A 12,233-nucleotide genomic window follows, 5' to 3' on the forward strand; every position below is an offset into this window, starting at 1 on the left:
AACAGTCTTCAGAACACGTTTCTTTTCATAACTTTGAACCACAAGTTCAATCTTTATGAAATTCAAAACTTAAGGGTTTTCTAGGTAGCCCGTTCTTTTGAGACCAATTTTGTTCAAATCGGTTGTGTAGTTTCTGAGATATTGATGTTTCATGATTTTCACATTTTAAAACATAACCTCTAAACTAAAAATCCGGTTACAATAAAATTCAATAGGGTCTTATGGGGCAACAAGACCTTTCATTTGCAATCAATTTCATGAAAATCGGTCCAGCCATCTCTGAGAAAAGTGAGGGAGAATAAAAATCTGCACATACACACACACACACACACACACACACACACACACACACACACACATACACACACATACACACACACACACACACACATACAGAAAATGCTCAGCTCGTCGAGCTGAGTCGAGTGATACATGCCATTCGGCCCTTTGGAGCACTTTTATACTTTCGGTTTTGCAAGTGATTGCTATACCTTTCTAGGAGAAAGGCAAAAATCATACCTTTCACAGAATGCATTATTCGATTCAAGTGTTTACTAGTGCAAATGGAAGCTTCAAACCCTTTTGAAAATCATACTGAGCGAGTTTTTTATTGGTTGCTTGAATTTCAGAATATTTACGAAAGAATTTTTAAACATGGAATATTTTACATTTTGGATAATTTCTCTCTCTATCCTTTTTTTATATCACTATCTCTCTTTCTTTCGCTATCTCTTTTTTTTCAACTACTATTTATCTCTCAGAAGAAACTAAGAGTAAAGACATTTGTGCATAATTTTCATACTATAGTTGTTCGTTCTAACTGGTGTAAAAAAATGAACCTTTTATTTTTAATAGTTTTTTTTTACTAACAATATTCAATAGATTTCAGAGGAAACTGCAATGCTCCGGTTCTCGTTTACTTGATACACTTCACTTTTGTATAACATAAATATTGTTTTCTAAATTTATTTTAAATTTATTTTAAGGACAGTGCAAACAGAGTATCCATGTTATCCCGATCCTCGTTTTGGCAGCAAGTTTTATAAAGTTCTGAAAGTGTTTGAGTATGGTAACATACAGCCTAGGTCTCCAACAAGAGTTACGTTCCCGAGTACACTTTAAACAGTCAAAATCCTTAAGTCTTGCGAAAAACTTTAATTTTGAAAAAATGCATTTGAAATAGAATTAATTTAACGATTCTTAACAGCATCTGATGTGTACTGGGAATTGACATTTCAACAGCAGTTATAAATATTTCAATAAAATCTTTAAGCACTTGATCCTCACAGATTTTATCAAAATTTTTGTTGATTTCTTGAAATAAGCACACGTATGATTCAAGCATTTTTTCTATGGTAACAAAGCATTTAATGCGCTGTAAAATTCTGAACTATAATTTCTTGAAAGCAAGTTTGTAGGACTTTGCTGCAATTCATAGGAAATCTTCGATGCTAATCCATATTCTATAATCATTGTGTTCTTTTCTGGGTTTTGCGATTTTTGAAAACGAAGCCGTTGTGGTATTGAAAATGTATGTGAGAACCTTATCGAGGTTCGGTTCAGTGATGTTATTTTGTTCACCCTCTGTAAAACTATCTCCTGAATATAATTTTAAACGATTTATGGTTTACTGGCATTACAAATTCATATGTAGTAATAGTTAGTATGAATTTATATGTAGTAATAGATAGTATAACGAAGGTTTCTGCACTGCTAGGTGGATTAATTTAGTTTTTTTTTTACAATTTATAGACGTAAGACACCCGAAAAATAGTGATAGATGAATTTTGAAGAAAATAAACCAAGGAATGAGCATGAGCATGAGCATGATTGACCGCCCGCGGTTGCTACTCCGTTATTGCCAGATCAGCTGTAATTACACAGAGAACCAATGGATGATGCTTGGGATTAACATTCATCCTCAATGTGTAAAAACTGGTGACCTTTATGGTGATGGTGATCTTTATATTAGGCAATACCAGCGTCGGCCGCATCCGAATGCAGGTCAAAGAAGGAGTGTGTATAGGAATATGTTGACGTGATACTCGCTTTATTGGAAGCCGAGAACACCTCTGCACTTCCACGAGAAATCACTGGGATGTTGGAGAAAAGGGTAAGGTTTGCAGCAGATTTCGTTTTGGTAAACGATGCGCTGAGTTCTAATACCAGGTTCATAATACCAAATATCGCGCGTACGAGTTTATTATATCTTTTACGGAAATCATAACGCGATCCGAACTCATTCCGGTTGATGATGTAACACCGTAAAAATAAAACGCACGCAAGGATACCGGACCTATAACCTAATCAAGACAGACTCAAATATTCGAAAATCTGTTTATGAAGTCATTATGCAACTATCTAAGCTGACTACACAATGTTACGAAGCAACCAGATATGCATTAACCAAAAACAAGAAAAAAGTAAATATATAGGCCCTCAACACATACTGCAAGCGGTCAGCAAGAGAACTTCAAAAACGGCCTATTTGCTTGGCCATTGCCGTTTGAAACGAACGAAAAAAGAAAGAAAAAGAAAAAAAGGATGTGTGCGTTGACAGACGAGTCGCGTATAATCCTGATATTAATTGCAAATGATTGCGATATTTGGTGGCGATTAATTACGATGTTTTGTCGCGATTAATTATTAACGATATTTATCGAACGAACGGAACCTACTCCGAATCACTGCGTGCTGGAATAGAATCTACGGGTGGACAGTCTGCGAATAAATGGTTTGGTACACCTCGGAAGTCACAAAACATCGAAAATCCATAGTTGAGCAAAGCTCACCTGGGCCAAAAACACGTTTACCCCGGAAAGTTATGCGCGACCGCTCTATTCCCTCTTACCGACGCATACGCGGAGACACGGTATTTCGCGTTGATTACCACTTACTTCTTGAATAACGAAGCGAAGATACCTACTGAGTATGAAAAACTGGCAAAGTTTCATGCATTCATAGCTAGAAATTTTTACAAAATGCAAATATGCATATCTAACAAGACCGAGTACTAATTAGATTCAAGAAAATGCCAAAACAATCGCAATCAAACTTTATTTGCCATGCTAACCGACAAGATTTCTACTTAATTAAATTAAAAACTGTCTATGTGTTTCAGTATTTACTCAAAAACTAGAAAAATCATAAAACAAAGGCATAAAACTGCTCAAAATGAAAGCAGAGAAAAAAAAACAAAAAAAAAATTTGTTTCCTTTTGCCATGCAAATCAAACACACAGGCAAAACGTCACCAACACTAATACTTATCCTTTAATTCCCGCGTCCTCTCTGAACTATCATGCTAGTGCGAGAACGTGCCGCACGCAAGAGCAACGGTCATCCTGCACTCGCACTTCTCTCGCTTTTCCTTGTTCACATTGCACTTACTTACACACACTAATGACAAGGCAAGGGCTAGCGGGAAACGTGCTCCGCCACCGAAAAGGAAATGCAGCTCTCACAAATTAGCCACAAAATTGCACGAATCTTTCACGGATTTCAACATTGACGTCACTCTCACCGATAATACGAAACCGCCACATTTTGTATTACCTTTTACTCCACCATTTGCACTTAAAATATAACGATTACGCGACGGGAAGGCTAAATAAAATACATCGACATTATTGCACTATCTCCAACCGTACTCGACAACCCTCGGAACACTTCAGCGCGATTCCTTTGAAGAAAATAAACCAAGGAATCCAGAAAAATATTATGTTTGACCGGAAGTGTTGCCAGTTAGATTATTTTTGTATTTTTGAACTAAATTTGCATTTTTCGGCAAATGCAGCTAATAATCACCATTTTTGGAAGAAAAATTCAAATATCCTATAACGAAACCACGGTAGCAACTCTTAACAACCAGCATTTTATGTTTTTTATAGGATAGAATAACCATGTCGATTTTCAAAGAAATCAATCAAATCAATCATCATTGATTCAATGTAATCTAAGTCACAACATTTTATTTGAATTTCGACTCCAAATTTTCGAGGGTCTTATTTACCCCACTTAACCCTTTTCAAAAAATCTGATATTACGTAAAGCTTTGTTTTGTTATACAAATAAAAACAACCCTGAATGTTTCAGTACGATCAGAGAACCCTGATAAATTTTTATATTTCTGAAACATATTATTTATTTCCATTTCACTAGTTTTTCAAATACAAATAGGTATATGTTCGTAAACAAATTGTTCTAAACTGCCCATAAACGCATAAGAGTCACACTGCCAAAAACGTACAACTGCGTAAAACGCAGTAGACGCAGGTAAACCATAGCATTTTTTTCCTTCCTATGGATTCAATCAAAGAAACAAAAATTTAAAATAACCATTCATCCGAGGTAAATATATTTGTGCAGAATACTTTTATATGAAATAAGGTTATTGTTGTTCCGATCAGTACACTTTATTTAATCTTTTAATGAAAGTTACCATGATTTTCTGCTAATCGGTTTTAGCTCTGAGCCTGTTATGCGTTTATTCGTAACGTGGGACTGACCAAAATATTTTTTCATCATTTTAGCAACAAACCTAACTTTTGTTGTAAATTCTCGAGAGCACTCGTAATGTAAAGAAGTTTCTAAGGTTTATCTCAAAGGTGATGAAAACTCACATGGGACCGTTATGCATTTATGGGCAGTAAACCCCCCGATAGAACATTTAAAATTGGGGGGAAATTAAAGGGAACAGCTCAAGCTGTCGAATGGTGACTATTAGAGCGATACTATTTTTTTTTTTTTTTTTGGATAAGTTCTTCAACCAGAAACACCGTGATATAGCTAAAGAAAATGCATTTTTGAAAAGGATCCTATAGATTTCCGCATACATGTCCGCGTTGAATATAAGTAAAAATTGTTAAGTTCCTTTTATTGTAATAGGAGTTATAATTACATAAAGTAGAAAAGTTTGGAGAAAGTATCAAAAGAAGCCCCGCACGACGGTACCACAGAGTAACACAAGTTCTGCCCTAGAGTTTGGGAAAAATGAAATATTATAGCATTTTTAACATTCCTTTAAATTTTATTGCCCCTAGCTAAGATGAGAAATGACAAACCCGACGAGCAATTACCAATAAACTAGGAGTATCAAAATTCGCAGGAGTGGTTAAGAAGTTTCAATTTTTTTAGAGCAATTTTTTTTCGCTTTGTCGAGCAGTGTTATCGTAATTAGCAGTAATTTGGATCCAGACTTTCGGCCAATTTTTTGCGTCGTTGACAGATGAGGAAGTAATTTGTATCAAATTTGCATTGCATCATTACAAAAAACGAGATGAAAAAACCATGAAAGTGACTAACCAACAAGTCGTTCAAAGCGAACAATAAAATTCCTGAAAATAATCAGGCTACGACAGTTTTCCCAGCATTCCGTTACGTTCGAGACAGAAATTGGTGTCTCTTCCACAAAGCAAATGTTTTACTTATCAAGCCTAACGAAAAAAAACCCGTGATTCCGAAGGAATACATCCGCCCGGCAATAACAAATAATTATGTATTTATGTAGGTCAGTAGGATCGCAGCAAAAAGCAGACCAGAACCTACCTGCCACGCTGTGGAAACAATCTCCCCTCTTCAATAAACGTTTACTGCCAACTCATTAACCTTTCGTACCTGCCGTACGTACAGTCGATCCCTAAACGGTAAGCGAAGGCACCACAGACAAAGCAATTGAATAAAGTTCCCCTCTCGGTAAGGGCAAGCACCTAGCTTAGGCAGACAAATAATCGAACGACAATTTATGATTTTAAAACGTACCCCGCTTGGTGTTGTTGTTGTTGTGGCAAAGTAGGCCTACCTGTTTGCAGCAGGTATCACACTTGAAATAACGTTGACAAATTCCCACGGTTACTGAGGAGGTGTTTACTTTTTGTCACGCAAGAACCAACGCTTACTTTGATAATTTCGTTTAGTCACACCCAACCTGATTGACGTTCGGTAAAAGCGTGATGAATATTACCCCCTAGGCATATTGTTTCAGTGAACAGCTTCAATTTTTGAAGTCCTCATAATTCAAAACAAATTGACAGATTAGTTGGTAATCGCCTTTTCACGTTATCCCTCCGCTGCTCCCTCACGCCAGAACATTCACAATTGCGTAAAAGCCATACACCACCTCTGACCCCACCACGACACCGCCAACGGTAAAACGTGACCCCACAGCTCACACGCATCGCCACGTTTGGCGCGCCCGGTTTGTGGCCGACAGCAGCGAGCAGCGCGTGAAGATCTCGCGCTCTGCACGTGGTATCACAAGCCACAACCGGCCCGAGCCGAGCGCAACGGAACGGTTCAAAACAAACCCGCAACGCATGCGGCGGGAGCACGGAAAGCACGAGGAAAAAAATAAAACGTAAACAAACCGCATCGCAGTACTCCAGGCAGGCCAGTCCTGACGGAGTGATACGGTTTCGCAAGCCCGACGAACAAGGAAAAAAAGGGTTCCTTTGATGATGAACAGTTCTGGCTGTACGTACGTTCTTATCAGAATGGAACTGTTTATTTTTTTCTTATGATTTCGATAATCGGAGCTGCTGCTGCTGTTGCTAGGTGCTTGCAACGGTCACCGATTTCCCATGATTAAACGCATCATCGAGCGGCGATACATTGCAACCAACAAAAAACAAACCAGTCTTTCAGGAAGGTCCTTGGAGGTTCGAAACCAATTAAGAATGCCTTAATTGTCTCCTTTTTAGTGGGTCCACAACGGTTTATCGAGAAAAGAAAAAAACGAATTCAGGAACTTTCTCACGATCCCGCAAGGATTCAGGGCAACAAAAGGTGTAGGATACATACTGCAACAGCAGCCCAAAGCCGCTGAGAAACGGGGATTAATTGATTATGAATGAAGCATCCCATAACAGACAGGACACAATGTGAAACCTCTTTGCAGTTTTATGTTTCTCTTAACAGTTTCCCATGCTCTGAATACACAAACAGGAGTGTAGGTTCTTTTTTTTGGCCTTCTCTTCCTTTGGTCCACGCATATCGCCTTTTTATCCTGCACCATACAAAACATAATCACCCTCGCTAACCATCTGCCCTTTTTTTCTCGGGCCTTCGAGGCTGTGGGAAAATGTACAAGATTTCAGTTCCCACGATTTCGAAAAATTCTGCTTTTCCTATACACTGTTGTTTATTAAATTACGCTCCTTTTTTGTGCGCTGTCCTGCCACAACGTGCTATCCTTTTCCGGCCCACGCAACCTTACCGTACAAGTGTGTGTCGTCCCCTCTCAGGCTTCTCTGATTACACAGTTTCGAAGCACCGAGAACGGAACACCTGCCCCTATGCTGAGCCCTGATTCGACGAACGCGTTTATGCTTTTTTACGTTCGTTCGTTCGCTTCCCTTACACACTTTGCTTTCCCTCCTTCGCATTCACGCACTGCCTGCCGGCACCGGACCGAGCGATGATCCTTTTTTCGTCACTGCAGCGTACTCGAGTGAGTGAGAGGGGTTGCATTTTTTGGAAATCTACCCCTGAGATAAGACCGGACCCGACTATATAAGGGGACACGGATGCTCCGGAACAGCATACTCAGTTCAACACTCGATCAGTTCACAAGTGCATTCGCTTGTCACCAGACGAACCTTTCAAGTTCAACTTTGAATCGCACAGTTTGCGTTTAGATTTTCCTACGAATAACACTACCTACAGTGTGCCGTGTTCAGTGTGCCACAGTCCAATCAAAGTAACCAGTGAAAATGCATTCCCACGGATACAACGTTGCCCACAGCAACAACAGCATCAACGAGAACAAGTACAACAACGAGAAGCTGATGAAGTCTTCGCCAGTGTACAAGTTAAAGAAGATCCTGAAGCCGATCGCAGCGCTGCTTAAGCAAAAGAAGGCCACCAAGCAGCAGCAGCAACAGCTCCAACAATACTACGCTGCTCCTGGGGAGGACTTCACCCAGGATTGCGAGTACGACAACAGTGCCAACGAGCGGCTGGAGTCGCAACTGTTGGCGGAAATCGCCGAGTGCCATGCCAACGCAGCCATCTTTGTCTACGAGGACAACCAGGTTCAGCTTCAGCCAGTGCAACCCGAGGAACAGTACGTTCCAGTGCACTTTGCCCGCACCGAGGCCGGAACCTTCTTCTGGACCACGATGGCCCGGGAAGCTGACAGCGATCTGATTCAACCGTGCCACTGCTTCTCCGATCACCAGCTCCCACAGCAGGAGTTTTGCGATAGATGGGCGCAAGCTTAAGTGACGCAAGTCACAACCCACCACCTCAATCAAACCGGATTTTGCGACGAAATTTGGCTGATGGAGGAAAAAAAAAACAAAAATCCTACAACAAAATCATGATCTCTTCCAACGATTTTTAGTGCTTAAGCGGAACCGAGCTTTAATAGTTGTCTAAGTTTGCCAGCTTTAATTTTAATTGTGATATTAGAAATCTAAGGCTACTTGTGATCCAATGTCTTCCATTGAATAGTTTTTCTCAAAATACAGAAAAAAACAAAACGAAAAAACTTCACACTTTTACTTCTTCTCGCAACAGATATCACAGCGGTTTTCTCTTTGCAGTTTGTCCACTTTGGTAATCATGTTGGGTTGACAAGTCTTTTTTTTTTTTTTTGAATTTCAGCATTATTTACGTTCCGCTTGTCGCATGAGATCGAAACCGGCGTGAAGATGGTAAACAAACAAGTTTTATCCTTTTCCTCCGCATCATCGCAAATCCATAAGTAACTCGTTCCCTTGTGCGTTACCCTGGCAACCGCGCATCAATCATCAGCTGCCGGCTGCTGGGCTTCGGTCGGACGCAATCGATATCGTGGGAACCCACGTCAGGTGCGCCGAACGCTCGCAATCTGCTGCTACCGCGCGCAGAAATTCGGCCGACCGGTTGAGCGCACCACGCGAAAGGAAGCCCATAATTAAACCGTTTAACGTGCACCTCCGATACAACATACAATATGCTGTTTTGTTTTGATTGCGCTTCTACCCCCCTCATCATCGGCGTCGGCTCGCGCCGCCAGCAAGCAGCATTTACTGGCGCATGGCAGCACCACGCCGCGCCGCCCGGGCCGTGTGTGTTGTTTTACGTCAGCTTCGACCACGCGCAGGCAAACGGTTCTTTCGGGTGTTGTTGTTACAGCGGACTCTGGCTGCCGAAACGGTTAGCAGCAGTGCGAATTACGGTTCTAGGACTGGTTGGATTGCGTTTGAAAAAAACTCGAAATCAAAGTTGGCCTTCCGCGGAATTCGACACGCGTGGAAAAGGGCAACTCAGCTGTCAGCCCGAGTGCTGCGAAGCGATGCAACGATAGTAGGAGGAAAAGTAAAGCAGGTATTACACGAAGCGAATATTTGCTATTTTTGGTACGGATTTTATTTTGTGCAAATAAAATTCGTACCAAAAATAGCAAATATTCGCTTCGTCTAATACGTGCTTAACTGTTGTGGTCATTTTTTCTATTAAATCAACGATTCGAAAGTGAGGGTTTTACCTTTAGCCAATAGCTGGATTTATGACATGTGATACTCTTTGAACTTTATTGTTGTTTACTTGGTTATTTATTGTAAAATTTGATCATGGATTTTGGGCAACTATTCGCTTCAAATTCCACTGAGAACTTATTTATGATGTAAAATCACGCGAAAATTTGTAGAAATACTCTTTTATTTTCAATGTTATTCTGTTCGAAAGAGTCTTTGTTTGAATTTCAATAGCTCTCACAAAAGCTCAAAAACTCATTTGGGAACAAGAATAAGTTTCTGACTAACGAAAATTTAGCTCAGAATTTAGTTGTATATTATACAGAATATTGTCTCAAACTATCCAGAGTTGTTCTAGTTTTTAAAGGTGATGTACGGCAAATATTACTAATTATATTTCGTACAGAAATTACTTTGGCTTCAAAGAGGATTCTCGCACGGAAACAGTTTTCAAAGAATCAAGAGATAAAATTTTCAATGCGTATATACAGGGTAATTGGTTCCTTGTTGTAAGTATTCCAGGAGCTGCTAGAAGGCCACATTTGACATTCTTTCAGACATTTAAAAGTTGTATTTAGTAGTGAATTTTCGCTGCTTTGGAATGAAATCAATAGAATTACTCTAAGTGGTATACGCTTGAAGTTACAGCCATTTTATGTGAGAGTACCCAAGAAACTTAAAAGTAGAACAACTCCGAATAGATCAACGTTGAATGCGTAGAAAAGTTTTTTTCATCATTTTCATCATCAGCCTCTGAAAATAGTCTCAGCAAGGAACCGGTTACCCTGTATAGTATGCAGAGTACAGGGTGTTTGGTTTCTTGCAGGAACAAAAAATCTTTTACGCATATGTCTAAACGTCAAACTATTCAAAGTTATTCAACCTTTAAGATTCTTTGAATATTGTTATTTTTTGAAGTGGCTTTGACTTTGTTTGTCTATCATTAAGAGCAATTCTTCTAATTTCATTGCAAGCCGCAATTTTTTGACATAGAACTACGTTTTTCTTTAGCCTATCAGATAGGGATGTAAATAAGAAAACTGTTAACGAAAAGGGGACGAAAAATGTTCCTTTTTAAATGCTTATAAATCGGTTTGTTTTCAACCGATTTCCTTGATTTTTGCAGCAATTGATTGAAAAACTATACACGCATCCACCCAGATGTAGGAAAGTGTTGATTTATTATGCGAACTATTGTACTATTGAAAATTGTCATGCCTTGTTGAAACGAAAATAACATACTCTGATTGGTCGCTTGCTGCCTTTCACTAAAAAGGTCGACAGAATAGTATAACTAGTTAGCCGCATCGTAGAGAATTGCGATAGTAGCAGCAGCTGGTTACGCCAGTAAACAAATCACATCACGTATCTAAGCAGCAGCGAGGTAGCACCAAACGTCTCGTTATGCCAGTTAAGGGCTTGGGTATTCTTCCCGCAATAAAGGTTTGCTTTATCTTGGCAACAACACATTATGTGCTGAATCCAAGAAAACACAATTTGTCGCGGCCGTCTTATTTACTGAATGCGAAACAGCTTTTACAGATTTTGAACAGCAAAATGTCTTTCTCAAGGCAAATAAACAAATAATTGAAGGATAATAATTTTTTGGCAATAACACAAGCATTCTGTGCTGGGCTCCAGCAATCAAATTCTGTCGCGATCAAAATATTTACTTTATTTATTTACCTTATGCCCCCCACTATTGGGGCAGCACAAAAGCTGCAATCAACATAACCGATTTTGAACAACAAACTGTCCTGTTCTGTTAGAACGCCTTAACAAAGGTGATAAATTCGACTTTACAGGAATAAATTGAAGTCGATTCAATTAATCAACATGAACAGAATTTCGTCGTCTCCCAGCTGCTCAGTTGCAACATGATGCAACACGCAACAGCGAGCAAACAAAATCGCTTGATGTTACAAACCGCAACACGATACGGGTTAAAATCGTTGCGTGTGTGAGAGCACCATCGGTATTTATTCGCTGTATACAAAAATCAAATGCGAATTGTGGAATAATTCGTCTAAAGAATATTAGAGAATGGTAAAACTGAACAAGAAGGCGTGGCCTATTTCGTAGCAACCTTCGGCTATAAAAGAGTGTTTTTGGTAAAAACAGCTACAATCATTAGTCGGAAGGTAAGCTGGCTGGACCGTCCACAACGTTGACAGCAATAGCAGCAGATATTAGCACTCCGCAGTAACAGCGGGTTGCGCCTGTGGCTGCCTTTAAATCAAACAAATCACTTGCCCTGTGGTTGGTCACCATGTATCAGGAGCAGAGCGGTTCGTCTCACTTCTCAGCGTGTGTCGTCAAACTGCCGTTATTGCCCCACTACTGAGGCAGCATAAAGGTTGCCATCAGCAAATGTCATTCTTAAGGCAAATAAACAAGTATTTGAAGGTTAATCATTTTTTGACAACTCAAGCGAGCAATCTGTGCTGGATACTAACAATTTACTGGATGTGAAACAGCTTTTACAGCTCGTGTTTTCAGTGTCTTTATTCCCCCACTGTTGAGGCAGCACAAAGCAAGCGTTTGAAGCGTTTGAAACATTTACAACAATGCATTTGTTAATAGTGTGCGTAATTCTACGTCAGTTATGCGGTCGTGTCTTGGATACAACCTCCTACTTTTTTACTCGAATAGACACGTTAGAGAAACCGCTCCATGATTTATCTCACCCCATATATTCATCTCATACAACATGAAAACACAATTGAAAACAGGAAAAAACGCATATTTTCTAATTAAATGAATCTGCTAATCCATG

At 39.7% G+C, this 12,233-nt stretch overlaps 2 protein-coding genes across 2 annotated transcripts in view; one reads left to right on the forward strand and one right to left on the reverse strand.

Annotated features, from left to right (window-relative positions):
• Positions 1-12,233, reverse strand: part of LOC129720850 (pickpocket protein 28-like) — a 143,220-nt gene that overhangs the window by 77,618 nt on the left and 53,369 nt on the right. The gene's annotated exons all lie outside the window — the stretch shown is intronic.
• On the forward strand, positions 7,533-8,470 carry LOC129720853 (enhancer of split malpha protein-like). Its single transcript, XM_055672689.1, has one exon. It carries the CDS (start codon positions 7,709-7,711, stop codon positions 8,216-8,218), a length of 510 nt encoding a protein of 169 aa, XP_055528664.1. The 5' UTR covers positions 7,533-7,708; the 3' UTR covers positions 8,219-8,470.

Source organism: Wyeomyia smithii, chromosome 2, assembly GCF_029784165.1.
Source record: "Wyeomyia smithii strain HCP4-BCI-WySm-NY-G18 chromosome 2, ASM2978416v1, whole genome shotgun sequence".
In the NCBI taxonomy this organism is placed as follows: Eukaryota; Metazoa; Arthropoda; class Insecta; order Diptera; family Culicidae; genus Wyeomyia; species Wyeomyia smithii.